This window comes from Mus caroli, chromosome 13 (assembly GCF_900094665.2).
Source record: "Mus caroli chromosome 13, CAROLI_EIJ_v1.1, whole genome shotgun sequence".
Taxonomy (NCBI): domain Eukaryota; kingdom Metazoa; phylum Chordata; class Mammalia; order Rodentia; family Muridae; genus Mus; species Mus caroli.
The window spans coordinates 92,362,814-92,381,906 of NC_034582.1; the positions used below are offsets into that span (position 1 = coordinate 92,362,814).

A 19,093-nucleotide genomic window follows, 5' to 3' on the forward strand; every position below is an offset into this window, starting at 1 on the left:
CTGGGGGTGGGCTTTGAGGTTTCAACAGCCCAAGTCAGGCCCAGTGACTTTCTCTTCCTCCTGCCGTCTGCAGATCTGGATGTAGGACTCTCCAGCATCATGTCTGCCAGTGTGCTGCCATGGTCCCTGCCATGATAACAGACTAAACTGCTGAAACTGTAAGAAAACTACAACTAAATGCTTTCTTTTATGGGTTGTCATGATTATGGTGTCTCTTCACAGCAATAGAGCAGTGAACAAGACAGAAGTTGGTACCAGAAGTAGGGTATTGCTGTGACAGGCCTGACTGTGCTGGTTGTTGGTAGAATGTGGACTTTGGGCTTTGGATTAAGAAAGCAGTTGAACCCTTTTAAGCAGGGCTTAATGGGCCATACTGGCTGGAACATGGAAAACAGTACAGAGGGTGATTTGAACTGTGGGGGACCAGCTCAAGAAATTCCAGAGAGGAGTAAGTGACCTAGAGATATCTTGTGATAGTTTGGCAAAAATGGTGGCTGCTTTTTGCCCTGTCCTAAAAGTCTGCTTGAGACTAAATTGAAAACTTTTGGATTAATTGCATTGGCACAGATTTCAAGACAGCCTAGAATACTGACTCTATTGTGTGGCTATTAATGGTCGAAGAGATCATTTGCATATCTATAATGAAAACAAACAAGCTGAGCAAGGAAAATGACAAAGTCTTCAATGTGAGAAGCATCGATCGGGAGCTTAGTCCAGTGTTCTAGGAGATAAAAAGTTTAAAGAAAACGTGACACTAACTGGAATAAAGGCAGTGGTGACCTCAGGGCAAGACCCCAGCCAGCTAAACTTCCAACTTGTGAAAAGTCAATTCCTTCCTCTGCTTGACTGTCCTAACATCTATAACATATCTATTAAAAGGGATACAAAGGCACAAAGTCAATTGCTAAATTATATATTACATGTTTATTAGGAATACAACTTTTATGTAATATTTACATGTTATGGAAAAAATCAAAAATATTTACAAAATTTTGGAAGATAGATGTGCTCTAATTACAACCCAAAGTAGTGAACAGCGCTCCTTAAACGCTTGCGTGTGCGAAGAGCTCTGTGTGTACAAATTCTTAGTTAAAGAAGCAGCTACAAAGTTACCGCTGTACACAAGCAAGAACCAGCTTGCTAGATAAGATAGTCTCCCACTGAATCTACTGGGCCTCTTTTTTTTTTTAATTTTTTTTAACATTAGTGAATTTTTAAATGGAAAAAAGAATCACTATAAACTCATATGGCTTTAAATTGTAACCTGTACCCAATATAAACTTGCATGTTGACACTCAGTATAAAGGCCATGGGGATTAAGAAAGTGCACAAGGTTAACCATTCCAAGCAGTTTAACATCTTAAGGTAACACCTGATTACAAACAGACATTGTAGCAGTGTCAGACTTCAGATACTAAAGCATCAACTGCCCAATAAAAGCACATTTAGTCAGATTTTAGTAAGTGTAATTGTAACTGGCATTTTAAAGAACGTAAGAGTTAGAAATTCTAATTTTGCTAGTTAGTAAAGATCAAATTATCTTATGTTTACCTAAGTCAAACCTAAATTTAGAATTGGAGTAACACTGAATATAAAATGCTCACTTTGTATTACATATTGTGAAAAGGAATAGATTTCTGCTGTGTTTAATATAGCAAGACGTTATATTAATGTCTAGTAATATGGATATTATTTTCTGTAAAGCTTAACAAAATTAACAAAATTAGTGTTTTATATAATGGTTTACCAGATATAACACAAGCTATCATTTCTATGAAAAATGAAAAAGACGTTGGTATTTATCATAAATTCCCATTTGTAAATTATGAAACTTTGTCTAAAACATTTATTTCTTTTGTTAATCACGATTTGCTATAAAGCTACTACTCTGAATGAACAGTTCCTTTTCAGAAACTCTTCATCCAATCCTTCACCACTTCAAATACTTACTTCTACCATATGGGAATCTGACAACTTTCTAATTGTTAAAATAAAACAAGGGACAGTACTTTTCTCACTGTTAAAATGAATCTTTTCAAAAAATTATTTGTAAAATGCTAGGAAACTTGTGTTCACAACACAATAGTGTGTAAATTCTCTTTGATAAGTAGGGTCAAGGGAAATGCTAAATTACAGTTAAAATACCAGTTACCAATTTATCACCACAGTTTCAGAGCTTGTCTGCTTCACGCACTTATAATGAGGTCAATGTTGAATATCTGAAGGTAATTTTATTCCCAGTAAACATACTCCATTAGGCTGATTTGTTTTTCTAGTGGCTACTGTGCATCACTAAAGAAATGAGACAGGATTTTTAAGTATAAATTATCTTTTAGTTATTTTGAATTTTCTTCTCAATTACAAGCCAAAAATATTTTTAAAATTGCAAATATCTTTTAAATATGCTTGAGCACTGTATGAATCTGAATACAAGATCCAGAGTGAGGAGAAAGTGAGGCACATTAATTAACACAAACTAGAGAGGCACATTTCTGGTTTTTGTTATTGTTTTAAAAGGCACACATTATGTAGTCCATATAAAAATAAATTAAATCTACAGCATTAATTCATCAAAACAATCACAACTTCTATAAAGTTAATTAACGCAGAAGTAAGTTCTTCTGCAGTCCTTTGTAAGCTTATTTTAAACACATTGCACTTGAGAATCTCAAAGATCATATAAAACACCATTTACACTTTATTAATATGCTTATGAGAATAAAATTATAGGGATGGTTTTTGTTTGCATACAACTTGGACTCTGGTCTGATTTCCTTATGGCACATAACTCAATTAGATTGAGTTCTGAGTTAACATTCAAAGCCTAAAAATTCACGTTCTGCTTATATTTATTCAACATAAAACTTACCAAACTTCACAGGTAACTCTGAGTCTAAATACTTCTGGAAAGCTAAATAACATCTGTGCTTGCTCTCCTGAAATGTTAGGCTTGTTACTACATTCTAACCTTTTTAAGAACACAGACCTGAAGATAACAGACTTCATTTTAGTGGCAATTTGAATACATGTGCTTCCAGAATATTGCATTTGATCATTTACTGTGTACAAGGTCATTTCAGTGCTGTTTCTCTCAATGACACTTTGAAAGTGCAAGTTAATGTTTGTAGTCAGCTTTCAAAGAGCAAATTTGAAAGACATCATACAAGTAAAAATAGTGTTTGGAAGGAACAGGCGATGCAGAGTGGCAGGTGCACACTATTCCCTTGAGAAAACCGCATTCGGGGTCCATCAACAATCCGCCAAGTATCGTCCTGAAAAACACCAAGCAGATCGTTAATTACAATTTCAAATATACTCAAATGGCCACAATGCTTTCTGTGGTTACAGACACCGAACTCTAGTTCCAGCCTGTCACTGACAAGTCATTAGAATCATATCTATGCTGATAACAGAAAACACTCTACCAAGACTGCCTCTACCTGACGTGTGTGTGTGTGTGTGTGTGTGGAAGGTGGAGGGGGGAATATTCCATGCTTTTAAATTATAAACTGCTAGAGCACCAGTATTCCCCATGTTCCCACACTTACTTACCAGTGGCAAAGCGCTTCTTTACTAAGGAAAGTCTATAGCCAGTACCCACAAGCTCAACATCCACTCCTGAGAGCGTACTGCCCTCACTGAGGAATTGCACTGCCAGTGTTGTAGGTTTGCTGGGTCCTTCTGAAAGATCAAATTTTGCTCTGAGGGATCCAGAACCTGCAAAGAAAAGAATAAAGACCTCATAATGGATAAAATACATTGCACACCAAATAAAGCTAAATGAGCATCTAAGCCAATGGCTCTCAACCTCCCTATGCTTCAACCCTTTAACATGGTACCCTCATGCTGTGCTGACCCCCCAACCATAAACTTACCTTTGTTGCTACTGTTATAAATCATAATCTAAATATCTGATATACAACCTCCAGACGGGTCACCACACATAGGCTGAGAACCACTGGTCTAAGCTAAAGTTACTAAGCCAATGATAAATTCATAAGATGCATGTAGTAAACAAACCATTGTCCTGTTTGAAATCAAATCTTATCCAGTGAGCTGGAATTTGCACTATATAATCTTTTTTTCTACATTTTTAAATGTAGAAGCGCTGTCTGCATGTACACCAAGATGCCAGAAGAGGGCATCAGATCCCTTTATAGATGGTCATGAGCCACCATGTGGTTGCTGAACAGTAAACTAACTGCTGAGCCATCTCACCAGTCCCCACTAAGAAATCTTCATCTGTCCTTTTCCTAACAGTAATGTTCAAAGATGGATATTACTTAGATAGATGCCTGTGAGACATACATGTTAAAGTAAGTCAACAAAGATGAAGGAAGGCACAGAGGACAGCACACAGGAAACACTGGGATTGGGGGGTCCACGTTGGGGACAGACCCAGGACAAGACAAAGTAAAGAGAAGTGGGTGCTGAGTACCAGACCATGCAGTCCAGGGGGATGAAAGGGAGGGATGGGAGGACAGCATCAGCCTCACTATTCCATACTCGTCTTTACTTATTAGCACCATGCTCTCTCTCACCAACTGCGCTAACTGGCAAGTCGCACTTTTTTAAATTTTACTCATACAACATTACCCCTTAGGTATACTGTAAGTCTTTCTTTCAGATATAGTCATTTGTTCAATGTATCCTGTAGGAGGTGGTTCTGATGTTTTGATCAAGAATCTGTATGTGAACACTGAAGGTCTTGTTTCCCAATTGGTTTTTGATTGATCAATAAAGATTCTAGCAGCCAATGAGCTGGGCACATATGCAAGTTTTCCACAGGCAGGCTAGCAGACACAGGAGAGAGGACTAGAGAATCATCATGCTAAAAATAGCCAGCAGCCATGTGAGATCTGCAGTGGAATGGCCATTGGCTGGTTCCCTGATTGGGCCTGCAGTAGCAGGAAGGAGTTTAGGAAGGCAACTAAGGGCAGATTTAAGGTGCTGAGCTGGGAGTGAAAGGAAGCGTGCGATAGCTGAGAGAAGCTTAGAAGAGCCCGGCCACTGAGCTGAAGTATATAAAAATAAGCTAGTGTGTGTGTGTGTGTGTGTGTGTGTGTGTGTGTGTGTGTCACCCAAGGATCCAAGGGAACCTGGCAGGGCAGGTAGTGCGGTCCACCGGGAGCTTAAGGCGGGGTAGTAGGAACTACACATTATAGTATCCCATTCTGATTCCAGTACAAGTAGGCACTCAGTGACACTAATGAATCTGATAAATGGTGTGTGAAAACACACATTTCTACTGAACATTATATACCGCTGGGCATGCTGGGGTGCACTGTAGGCAGAACAAGGTACTGGGATGGAGAGAAACCTGTGAGAATAGACTTAAGAGAACCACACCTATACCACAGTATCTGGAGAACAGGACACAAGTGGGGAACACTTGCCGATGAGACTAGAATCGTAGCAAGGACCAGGCCACAATAAAAGTTATGACATAACCAAAGGTAACTCCCAAGAAAAGACAATCTCAGATGAGTGTCCGAGAGGGGAGGGGAGGAGCTAGATGCAAAGGAAGGAGGCCAACTGCAAGACAACACAACATTTTATCAAGGCTCTAGGTGACAGGAAAGAGGATCTGCAGTAGGGCCAAGGCAAAGAATATAATATTTAAAAGGAAAGAAAGAAGAAGTCTAGAAGGATTTCTAACCTCATTTAACTTGGGTTAGGAAAGGGTTTCTCAAGCAGAGTGCCATGATCCCAGTGAGAATCAAACAACTTTTCATAGGGTCGCCTATCAGACATCCTGTGTATTAGATATTTACATTATGACTCATAACAGTAGAGAAACTACAGTTATGAAATAGCAATGAAAATAATCTTATGGTTGGGGGTCATTACAACATGAAGAAATGTATTAAAATGTCTCAGCATTAGGAAGGTTGTTCGGGGAAGTAGACAGACTTGCTCAGTAGCAGCAAGACATTTTAATCCCCCTATACAAAGTTCAACACTACAGAGAAATAGGGAATAAAGTATTGTAACTGGTCTGCCCTACACTGTCATGCCTAGCGATGCATATCACAGTGAGAACTTTTAACCATTATCCACACAGCTCTGAAAGCTGTACACTTGACCAACAACTCAGCTCTGCAAAGCTGCACGGCCAGCATCTGCCGAGGAGCAGCCCCCTCTTAAGCTTTACAGCTGCTTCCTGGGCACTGAGATAAAAGAGAAAGCAGGCTACTATGTTACAGGGTTTGAATCTGGGTCTTTCTCTGTAAAGGTTTAACTGACAACATCAAAATCACATATATAAAATTCTCCCATTTCCTCACATAGGACATTTTTATACCTGAGTAACAGTAGGAAAAGTTCTAAATATGTGAATAGAAAATATGAATCTTGTTTTTGAGAGAACAAATTCCTTTTCTGGTATATTTACAATTATCACATGCCTTTTAAATAGAGTAATAAGACATTTTCTTTTCCTTGCTGCTTGGCTGTAAGCCTAATACACAGGATTTCTGATTTACTTTCAGTCTAAGTTAAAATTTTCAGTGTGGTTTACAAAGAACTCTATGGTAGGAGAGAAGTCAGTGAAGCTAAAATGCTACCTGTAAGCACTGAACAACAGAAGGAACTTCAAACCAGCCGGGTTATCTCTCTAGAGCAAATCTGATCCTGCATAACAGATATAAATAAACAGACAATCCAGAGTTGCTGATGGTCCTTTGTATAGAAATACTAAAGAAGAAAAACCACTGATATTCTCAAAATATTCAAAATGAAAAAGCTGAACAAAACTGGAAGAGCTAAAGCACTTGCTCTGTTAGAAAACTGAGTGGAGGCTAATTAAGAAGATGGGCCCTCTTTTACTAAGAGAGACTAGGATTATCTCATTCTAGGGAGCTGATTGTCATGGAAACGGTACACTAGTTTTAAAGACACAACCTGAGAGGAGATACTGGAGTGATTACTAGCCATATGGTGAACACAGACAGATGCAGTCAGTAGGAGACAATAAACTTGTTTCTCCTTAAAACTGCCACACAGCACTGAAGACTAATGTTAACTCCAAAGGAGTGAACAGAAAGGCTCCCTCAGCAAGACAGACACGTTTCTATGTAACTGCAGAGGGGAGAGCAAAGGTACCCCATTATCACGATGAGCTTAGTCATTTGCGATTCTTTGAGTTATCTACATGGGGATAGTTACGTTCTGTTCTGTTTTTTAATTCTATTACTAAGCATTTCTCTTATGTAACACAAGAAGCATTTATCTTGCAGTTATACAATTATGTTATTTTTCTTACAGGGAAGAATGAAAACTGATCTGAACCTCAGCTTGTCCATTCTTATTTGGGTGTTAACTTCCACCTAGTGGTCAGTTCTAGAATTGAAACATGAAATTCCAAGAGGAAACTTTCCAGTGAATAAGCCTTAAAAAAAAAATCAAAAACAAAAACAAAAAGATAAGATCCCTCAGCAGTGCCTTACCAAGCCTCAAAACCTGAGTTCCATCCTCAGGACCCACAAAGTGAAAGAAAGAGAACTGACTGCTGCCAGTTGTCCTGTGATCACACCTGCATGCACTCCTACACATAATAAATAAAGGTAGAAAAAACGGGCGGGGCGGGGCGGGGTGGGGCAGCAGAGTAACAAGAGGGAACACACCCTTACCTCCACTGTCTGATTTCTCCGAAATCCCAGATAATTTCCAAAAGGCTTTCATTTGTTCTGCATTCCTGTAATAAGAACAAGTATCTTCAAATTCAGTCTCTTACGTATCTAATATATGAACGGACACTCAGTAAATGTACCTCAAATATTTTTATTGTAAAAACTATAGTATCTGTTCAGAAAAAAATGTAGAACTCTCACCTCCTTCTCCAGTGCCATGCCTACCAGGAGGGCTGCCTTGATGATAATGGACTGAACCTCTGAACCTGTAAGCCAGCCCTAATTTAATGTTGTCCTTTAAGAGTTGCCTTGGTCATGGCATCTGTTCACAGTAATGGAAGCCTTAACTAGGATACTGTTCTTTCAATTCTATGCAGTCATAGCAACAGGCCTGCCACTGGCACGTGTAGGAGTTGGAGGATCTCCTCTACCTGGGTTCTCAGGAACCTTCCTATGGTTCTCAGGTTTACTAAGGTCATCAGGTTTGCATGGCAATCACTTAACCCACTCACTATGCCACCTCAGCAGCCCAATTGTTAACTTAAGGTTAGAACTGTTGCAGCTGGAGACAAACAGAAATGCAAATGGAACGCAAAGATAGTTTACCATATTGCAGGAGGAAGGGACTGCATATTTGTGACACCTCCATCCACGGGTACCACCACCTGTATGTTGGAAAGCACACTCGGAGCGACCATAGCTTCTGGGTTGTACTTATAATCCACTCTCAGATCTGTGGTGCTGGCACTACATTTCCAGTAGGTTGCAAGGTTTAGAGGAGTGGACTGAATGCCATTCGATGACACCTGAAAAAGAGTCAAGCAATAACTGTGTTTGCCTGCAGAGTCCACAAAGCACTTTCATAACACAAACACCTAAGCCTGTGTGTGAATCTGCAGGACCACAGCTGCGCAGCAAGGAGAGTGGCTGTTGCTAGGTGAAACACTCAGCTCAGAGGACCAGGTTTACTGGCAAACTGCCATGATGCAGTTCCCCAGAATCCAACTACAGAAAATCTGACTTTACAACACAGTAGGGACAGCACCCAGAAACCAGCATTCTATTAAGTAATTTATTATTATTTATTTATTTATTTGGTTTTTCAAGACAGGGTTTCTCTGTATAGCCCTGGCTGTCCTGGAACTCACTTTGTAGACCAGGCTGGCCTCGAACTCAGAAATCCGCCGGTCTCTGCCTCCCAAGTGCTGGGATTAAAGGCGTGCGCCACCACGCCCGGCTTATTATTTATTTTTATAAAGTCTAAAGCCTTTCAAAAGATTCTAAGATTCATCATTAATTATATATAAAATTATAAAAACTTAGATATACATCAGTGAGAAAAAAGGGATCCCATGTGGATCCCAAAGCCTAGAATGAATACACTTCTAACTTCCAACATTCAGTAACTTTAACCATAGTGAATGGCGTGATTCCTCCTGACTCTTCAGCTTCTTTCTCAACGGGCTCCCTGAAGCCATTTTCTTTTGTCCAGACCCCTTTCTTCCTAACCTAACAATATTTCTTACTGATCATGCTCACCATCACCTTGTCCCAACGCTTAACAAGCACTAATTACATATGTTTCTTTTAGAAACACAAGTTATTTTAGTATCACTATACTATTAAAAATTCAAACATAAATAGAAAATAGAAAATCCGTCTCTAGCATGTGTGTGCATGCATGTGTGTGTTGCCAGGGATGAAACTCTTATCTAACAGTAATAAAAACTCTAGAGAGACACTTAACTCCTGTAGTATTAATAGAAACTATAATTGTCTGCTACATTGAACTTTAGTTGACTGCTCTGGCATTTCTTTATGAAGAACAATGATACTGGAATTTCCAGGTTAAATTCATGTATTACTATTTACTCAGTAGTTTATTTACCAATATATGGTAAACACTTTGTTGTGGCTGAAAGTCATTAACTAATATATTCTCAATTTCTCAAACAATCTTGCGCTCTTGGAATGGACCTTGTTTGGCTCTGACATTTTATTCCTTTAGTGTTCTGCCAGATTCCACTCATTTCTATGTAAATTTAAGGTTGTCACGGTGACAGGGCACTCACCTGGTATTTTAATACATCTACATTATAATAAGAAGCAGCTGGATTTTGTTCTGATAGCTTCTTGAGGTAGATAGTAACAGCTTGCATGTTCATCCAAAAATCTTTTGTGTTGGAATCACACTGTGATGGATCACTGCAAGTGTAAGAAACATTGTTGTTATTTGACTTATCTTTCTCTTTCCTTTATTTACTCAGTGACCTGGGGAATATTATTAGAAATGAACCCAAATGTGGGATGAGGGAGAACTAAGAAGATGAAGAACAGAGCACAGCAGTTTCCCTGAAAAACAGCTAGCAGAGCTAACAGGAAACAAGAGGCAGCAAAAAGCTGCTTAGCTGTAACAAAGACATTGTCTTCAAAGTGCACATTATTTCACAGAGAAAACACTCCTAAGAAGAGCCTTCAATGCTGATCTTAACAGCAAAGCACACTAACCTGAACACGAGCTGGGAGTTTGGAAGGATCTGCTCCAGTCTGCTGATGTTCTTCACCCTAAAGCACAGCACAGCTGGAGATGGGTTGCTTGTGAAGACTTTAATGATTCCACTGGGAAATGATATTGTCACGTCTCCCGTGATCTTCACAATACACCTGACAAGGGAAGACATTGGCAAGTTCTTAGATAAGATGTTCTAATCTCCTCTCAAAAGTATGCTTGGCTTTAAAGGTGTGTGTATGCGTACATGTATCTATGTGAGCATATTCACACACATATATATTTAAATCCTTTATTATAACTAAGGTAAATTAGTCTTAGAAAACTATAATGGCATACTCCTCCTATTAAACATAGGATACTTCTTTGTGTGTGGCAGCCATCCGTGGAAGACGTGTAGGGAGTGCTCCGCTGGTAACACCATCACTAACTCCTTGCAGTTAGTTTCTCCTCTTGAGCCCTCTGAAACCCCAGGCTTGGTGATGGTTGCTCTTCTTGTTCCGTTTCATCCATTGAAACTCGTGTTCATAATGTACTGTTCAGATCCCCCTCAGACCATCTTCAGCGGTCCCTGGCTCACTGCTCCTCTCTCTTTGCACCACTATTCCAGCATAATTTTTTGTAAAGCTAACTATCTATCCAGATGGCCCTTTCAATGTCCGTCATCCCCTAGCTCTTCAGTGTCTTTCTTACAGTGGCTCTGTCCTTGAGCTCACTCAGCCAGGCCACAGTCCCTTCATAGTCTCACAATCCTCACTCATCCACTCAGACATTTGTCTAACTCGTCCAATCTCGTGTCAACCTAATTCCTCACCATCCTACCCCATTTCCATTCGCCTTTCAAACATCCCACCCTTACACACCATCTGTGATCTCCAGGTTCCTCACTAGACACCCTCCTTACACCTTTACTAAGGCTTAGCTCAACAGCCTTGGCTACATTAGCTTCCTCCCCACATTGGCACAGCTGACTGTGAATGAGAAAAGTGCACAGGGCCACACCTCTCCGATCTGCTCCCTGAGCATGATCTGGTAATCCGCTCTTGTCTAGTCACTCACACTTCTACCACCTCAGAGCCTCTATTTCTCCTCAAGTCTACACTTACTCAGTGAGCTCCAAAATCATGTGTGAAGCTACAAACTTGTCCACAGTAATAGCACTCAACAGGTACTTCAAACCAGACATTCTAATCTCAACAAATCTTCATAACCACTTATAACTTTTCCTGCTAATATTCCAGTCAGCACCACGTCTTATGTGGGTTTCTGCAGCTAATCTTCTTTTTCTTGAGTTAAATGAGAACAGCCAGAATATTACAAAACCACAGATAACCCCATGGCTCCCAACTGAGAGCGCACTCGCTGTGTCGCCTTACGACAGCTCAGTTCTCAATCCCTGCCATGACCTACAACAGCCAATCTGGCCTGCGCCCTCTCTGCATGCATCCTCAACCTTTTCCTATGCAGTGACCTACTTCCCTTCACTGTCTCCTGATTATTCCACGAATGCCTTACCCAAGATCCTCTCCCAAGGTGTTATTCTCCCAAGAGTGAATGATTTGCTCCACCATATTTTTCAAATATCTGCTTAAAATCTCCAAAAGCTTTTTTTCCCTACTGTAATTTCCCACCTTCATACTCCCCTCTTAGTAATATGTATCAATGCATACTCTATCTGCTTCTCCGATGTTTTCTTTACTATAATGCAAGCTCAGGAGACCTGTTTTCTGAAGTAACTTTAGTACTTATCAAGAGACTTACTGGTGTGATAGTGCACACCTGTAATCCCAAGCAGTTGGAAGGCAGAGGCAGGTGGATCTCTGACTTCCAGGCCAGCCAGGGGCACACAGAAAGACCCTGTGTCATGAATAACCAGAAGGAAGGAAGGAAGGAAGGAAGGAAGGAAGGAAGGGAGGGAGGGAGGGAGGCAGGGAGGCAGGGAGGGAGGGAGGCAGGGAGGCAGGGAGGCAGGGAGGGAGGGAAAAAAAGGTTTTATACATAGTGAGTGCTCAAGTACTTTGTGAATGAATGTATGCTGAATACTTTAGTGAGACAGTAGGAATGGAGGCTGGAAATAGCTTGGCAAATAAGAGTGCTTGCTACTCTTATAGTGGACCCAAGTCCAGCTCCTAGCAGCCACATCAAGCAGTTCATTCCAGTTCCAGGGACTCTAATGCCCTCTTCCAGCCTTTGTGGGTAACATATGTGTATTCAGGGGAGCATATACACATCAGACAAAAGCAAAATCTTAAAGCAGATATAACTTTTCTCAAAAGCAAGATGCTAAAACGTGTGTGTAGGAAATGTGTGTATGTATATGTGTATATATATGTATATGTGTATATATATACACACATACACACACACACATATATATAGTCAACTACATAAAAAAAAATCAAAGAATAATTTAAAATTTACCACTAAGCCCCAATTCCTGCCCCACACCTAACACAAGTGCTAATGTATATTTAAAACTAACTTGGTAGGATCTGCTCCTTTAAAGTAGGCGTTGACAGATTCTGTAAGGGCGATTGCCACAGGTAAAGTGTCCTGGTTTCCAAGGCTGACCGGGCTGGGACCCCGTGATACACCTAGAACAGATATAATTCCTTTGTTAAATCATTCTAACATACAAATACTAAGAGTCATACCATAAATACCAGGACAGATTCATGTTAGGTTTTCACAAAAGAACTTATTACTGGTTTCAGTAATTCTACAAGTATAAACCTAGAGGTTAAGAAAGACACCAAGAAACAAATTAGAACATAATGTGAAACACACACACACAAGTCCAGAAGGCTGTAACACTGACTTTTAAGACACAGGATGGTTAAGAAATATCAAAAGGTAAAGGCCACTGATGTGAAAAGCTAACGTAATTACTGCAGCCTCCAAAAACCTTCAAATACTAATTTCTCATATATATATATATATATATATAATTTTTTTTTAAATGTTTGTGAATGCACTGTCTTCAGACACACCAGAAGAGAACATCAGACCCCATTACAGATAGCTGTGAGCCACCATGGGTTTGCTGGGAATTGAACTCAGGACCTCTGAAAAACCAGTCAGTGCTCTTAACCACTGAGCCATCTTTCCGGTCCGAATATCATTTTTTAAAAGGTTTATCAATCAGACACTTCAGGCCATCATATTAGATTTTTGCTGTTATGTTCCTCCAAATAATAACAGTTCATACCCTACTTGTTACTACAATGCTTTCTAAATCCCTCTTTGATGCTTATATACCCTAAGTTAAATATTGTCTGTGTTTGGACCGCTTGGTGTCAGAACTCTGTCAGATTTTGGAGTGTTTCCTATCTTACAGTATTCGCATGGTCTTCATCAACCTCCATCATCCCTAACCTAAAAGCTTCAAATCTAAAATGTGCCCCCAACCAAACTGTTTTGAGAATTATCATCATACAAACTTTTGGATTTCAGACTTTCAATTTCTAAATTGCAGGTGTTTATCTTATATTACAGTCCCATAGTACTACGCCTGAATAAATGTCTGACACTAAACATTATTACTTTAAAAGCCAATTTAATTTTCATTCAGTCAAAACACCTTGTGAACTATATCACATAAAGATCATGATTTTAAAACATAATAAAATACTGAACAAACCTGTGAACTAATTTTATGTTCAGCTATTTTTATGGTCACTGTGGCCAAATACCTGACACAACTCTAGAACAATTACTTACACTGGCTCATGGTTTCACCCAGGGCTTAGTCCAGTGAGGTTGGCCTCACATGCTTCAACAGAGTATCATGGTGGCAAAAGCATGTGGTGGGGATGATAGGAAGCACGGAGAGAGAAAGGGACAGGACCAGGCACAAATAACCTTTACAGGCTAAGACTTACCCTCTGTCTAGGTAGGTCCTAGACACTTTGTCTATACTAACATGCAAAATCTTCCAAACAGTGTCACCAGTTTGGGAGCAAAGTGTTCAATACAAGAATAGCAGGGCTTGTTTCATATTGCATTTTAATCTAAACTACATACCTCCCCACCGAGACAGCACGCTGCCTGTCTTTCTGCACAGATGCACTCTTCAAACATACGCTCTACAATTCCTGCAACAACTTCCCAAAATTGAGCATTCATTTAACCATAGTGTCTAATGCCTTGCAACCAAACTCAATCTTACAAATAATGGCAACAAAGGTTCTATACGCTTAAGAGGGCAAGAAGATCTGTTGTTCTAGACTTTGAAGAAATTTTGATTTAAAAAGTTCTTTATTGCCAGGTGTGGTGGCAGATGCCTTTAATCCCAGCACTTGGGAGGCAGAGGCAGGGGGATTTCTGAGTTCAAGGCCAGCCTGGTCTGCAGAGTGAGTTCCAGGACAGTCAGGGCTACACAGAGAAACCCTGTTTCAAAAAATCAAAAATAAATAAGTAAATAAATCTTTATTGTTATAAAAATAGCTTTAGTGATAAAAACTACGTGGAGATCAAAACTGGTGTTTTTGGACATTGGGAAAGGTATACTCTCTAACATGAACAATAAATAACACAATGTGAAAATAAGAATATCAAAACTTATTCACAAATAACAGCAGTCACTACAGGTTAAGTAAACTCTATCTAAATTGCCTAGAACCAGACAAGTCTTTCACATTTAGGTTTCTTTTCTCCCAAATTAGGAATATTTACATAAGCTCTGGCAGTCGAGCAACTCTAATCTCAACATCTTTGCCATCCAAAAGGCTCCAGAACCTGAAACTCTTGCCAAGAATCTTCAGATCTCACGGCATTTTGAATCAAAGATAAAGGCTCTTCTCACCTTAGCTATTTCTTTAACTATGGTAAAATATGTAACAAAAGTTGTAATCTTAACTCCTACCTCCAATATTTTCTTTGACTTTTTGAGGCAGGTCTTACTGGTCTTACCAATTTTTAGGACATGGTTAAAGTACAAAGAAATAAAAAACAAACAATAGTGCACAACCATGCCATCAACCTACACAGCTGAGACTCCACACCTAGTAAACAACTGCCCTCCATAGCACACCTGCCTTACCCACACCTGGCAACCACCACTGTAGTTTCTGTCCATGAGCCTGACTCTAAGCAACTCATAGAGATTAGATCAAATTATATGTAATAGCACGATATACTGAATATTGCGGTACATCAGAGGCTAAATATTCTACGGCACACACATATTACATTTGTTTATGCTTCCATTTTTTGCTAGTGTAAATGCTATGGCTAATAGTATTGTTACAAATGGGTGTAAAGAAACTACCTTGGGCTGGAGAGGTGGCTCAGGAGTTAAGAGCACTGACTGCTCTTCCAGAGGTCCTGAGTTCAATTCCCAGCAACCACATGGTGGCTCACAACCATCTTTAATGGGATCTGATACCCTGTTCTGGTGTGTCTGAAGATAGCCACAGTGTACTCATATACATAAAATAAATAAACTTTAAAAAAGAAAGAAGGAAAGAAAGAAAGAAGCAAGCAAGCAAACAAACAAACAAGCTACCTCTTTGAGTTCCTGCTTTTCATTATCTTGGATGTCTACCTAGATGTCAAACTGCTAGAGCATACAATTAATTTTGTTAATTTTCTGATGAGCTGACATTCTGTTCTCCACTATGGCTATAAAATGTACAGTCCTACCACAGTGCAAAGAGGTTCTCAATTTTCACTAAATCTTTGCCAACATGCGTTATTCTGCTTTTTTATGATTAGTTTTGTCTGGCAGTTCAAAGGATCAAACTCAAGGACTCGTACATAAGAAGCAAGGTTTGTGATCTATATTCCAGACCAATGACTTTCTTAGTAAGAAGAACTACACAGCTGGTCCTCAGAGCCTGAAAGTTCTGCATTTGTAGGTTTAACACACAGGATATGTGAGAAAACACTATTTTTTGTCCTCTTCATTCCCTAAACAACACAGTATAACAAATATCTAGATAGCATTTATCTTGTTCTACATATTCTACGTAATGTGAAGATGATTTAAAGTAGGTAGGAGGATACGTACAGGCTACATAAACACAGAGTGGCCATTTTATATAATAGACTTGAACATCCATGGCTTTTCTTTCTATCACTTTAAGATTGTAAGAACTAGTCTTTTATGGTACCACAAACATGAGATTCATATTTTTCCTTTGAGTAGCCCACAAATAAACATCAGCACACAAAGATAAATTAGCACCTGCTATTCCTTTGACTATAAAAATCAAAAGAAACCAGGCTGAGAAGGCAGCTCAGTTGATAAAGCGCTGGCTACATTTTGATAGCCAGCCCCATACAAAGAAGTCGGGCATGGCAGTGCATGTTTGGAACCCCAGTTATAAACTATAGAGAACAGAGGATAGGTGGATCCCCAGAACTTGCTGGCCAGTCAATTTAGCAAAATTAGTGAAGACCCTGTCTCAAAAAATTAAGGTATACTACCATCAAGGATCACATCTGCTGTCTATCTCTGGCCTCCGTGTGCATACATGTAGGTGTATACACACACACACACACACACACACACACACACACACACACACAGAGGAATGCTGACAGAGCACCTGACAAGCATTTTCGTACACAATACTAACCTAAAAAAAAAGAAAAATATTTTGCCAAGTCAGATATTCATTGAAGTTTTCCAATTTGGTCATATGATGATAATTCTTGAACTAATTTCCCCATAAACTGCAATGCTTCTTATGAAATACAAGCAAGCAAAGAGTTAGAAGGTTGGGGGGAACTCAAAAACCACTTTACCATAAGATGTATTCGCACTTCTCTTTTCTTTTTTTGTTTTTGTTTTTGTTTTAATTACATTTTTGTTTTCAAAACCATAATGTACATGTAGACTTCAAAATAATGAACTTGCAAAGGAAATATTTACCTGCCTAAACAATAAGCTTATTCTATATTTTTATTTAAGCATTTTTTTTTGGAAGGGAAAACAATCTGTACTCTTAATAAGGGCACTTTCATTTCCAGTTTGGATTAATTGCTACATATTTAGACGGTGTTAAGTTCCGAAACTACAATGCACGTAAGCATCTGGGACAAGCAGGACGCAGAGTCCTTTCCTTCCACACTGAGTATTTATGTGTACTTCCTGTCAGCACAGTACCCACGTGGCCTTTGCTCTCATAGTGCAGTATTATTTATTTTTATTCTATATGTATGCATCAGTGTTTTGCCTGAATGTACTGAGTGCCTACAACACCTAGAACTAGAGTTATAAACAGTTGTTAGTCAGCACAAGGATTCTGGGAATTGAAACCTGCTCATCTGCAACAGCAGCCAGTGCTCTTAAATGCTGAGCCAAATCTCCAGCCCTTTTCATAACATGGTTAAGGGTAACATACTTTGTTTCTTTTCTAATCCCTCTATTTTGATAGGCTGAGAATTCCAATCTGTTCATTTTTAATACTTAGGCAAGACGGAAGAAAATGCAAGATCAGTGCGCATTTTTATAACCAAAGACCTGGTCTCATACAGTGATTGAACATAATTAGCACAAAATTGAGATAGTTAATCTTAGGGTTATTCTTAACTGCTGATACACCATACATTGCTGGAAAAGGAAAAAAAATAAGTGAAATATTTTAGGAGCATTAGTCACATGTATATTTGCTTCTGATACAATACCTGGTGTTGTCTCACAGTGCTTTTCAATTTCAGAGAGTGTCCCAATCAAATTATCATCTTCTATCACATTTAAATAAGATAAAATATTGCAGGGAAAGAAAACATTTTCAAGAAACAAGAAAAGTCAACAACTTCAAATCTCAACAGACTTGAATAGTCATAACAAAGAAAGAACTTTTTAGATAGACTGAAAACCACTAGTGCAAAAACTTGATATCAATCTTCCTTGCCTGTCTCATGCTACTAGATTTCCTACTGCCAATATTAGGGGCTAAAACAATAAACAAATACATACCATCTCAATCACAATCAACCCAGCATTTGTAACACACAACCTTCTGAAACAGGCACATCTAATGGGTTATGTGCATCCCAGGATAGACGGGACTGCAACCCAACATGTTTATACATCACAATGCCATGCAGATGTCAGAAAGCTGGACATACCCATATGCAAAGAAAATGCTAAAGCTTGTTTTGGTTACTCAAGCTACCTGCTGAATTTCTAGTAGAGCCAATCTTTTCTTATGACTAAAGTATAGATTTTGTAAAAACAAAAAAAGAAAACCACATGTACAAACAAAAATAAGGCTGTTCATCCAAAGAATAAACTTACTAGTTATACTCAATTATATAATTTAAAATGGGAAAATGTACAAGGCATGTAAAATAAAATGGTAGCATCAGGCTTGAGCATTTAGAAATCAAACCACTCACATTTCTGTCAAGCCTATACTCATGTAATCATCACACCAACAGGATACATTCCTTATAAGTCAATTTTGAAAAATTGAACTGGATTTAATTAAATTAGCTTAATTTTAAGTCATTCATAAACTGCTTGTACCACAATCACCAGGACACAATGTAAAAGCAGTACTGAGTGTGTGACTTTAAATATCTACATTTCTACTGAGGCCCAGGTGACACAGATGCTTGGAGGACCAGAACAGCAAGAGCGAGCAGCTATGACTGAGATGCAAATGGCTGCCCCTGAAACACAGCTGGTGCGCTTCAGCAGCGATGTGTCTGTCTGTTTTCACAGTGACATTGGGATAAAAAGTAATGAGAACTTTGTAAGAAGCCTGAATAAAGGAGACAATGCTAAAAATAAATTGGGCAAAATCTAGATGCAGATTTTCAAAAACATTGGTTCTTCTTTGTTAAGATTTAGATTATGTAAATAATTTCAGCCCAATAACTTTTTTTATTAGATATTTTCTTTATATACATTTCAAATGCCATCCCAAAAGTTCCCTATACCCCCACTCCACCCTGCTCCCCTACCCACCCACTCCCGCTTCTTGACCCTGGCATTCCC

General features: G+C 39.0%; 1 protein-coding gene across 2 annotated transcripts in view; it reads right to left on the reverse strand.

The window, feature by feature from the left end:
* Positions 1-905: 905 nt before the first annotated feature.
* Positions 906-19,093, reverse strand: part of Fcho2 (FCH domain only 2) — a 94,865-nt gene continuing 76,677 nt past the window's right edge. Inside the window, exons 20-26 of one of the 2 annotated variants that reach the window (XM_021179877.2) lie at positions 12,623-12,734; positions 10,140-10,295; positions 9,704-9,836; positions 8,238-8,437; positions 7,632-7,696; positions 3,553-3,717; positions 906-3,272 (exon numbers count right to left, since the gene is read on the reverse strand). In XM_021179877.2, coding sequence (XP_021035536.1) covers positions 3,250-3,272; positions 3,553-3,717; positions 7,632-7,696; positions 8,238-8,437; positions 9,704-9,836; positions 10,140-10,295; positions 12,623-12,734 — 854 coding nt within the window. In that variant the 3' untranslated portion in view covers positions 906-3,249. The remainder of the gene's footprint in view (positions 3,273-3,552; positions 3,718-7,631; positions 7,697-8,237; positions 8,438-9,703; positions 9,837-10,139; positions 10,296-12,622; positions 12,735-19,093) is intronic. The other variant, XM_029468219.1, reaches the window with a different exon arrangement.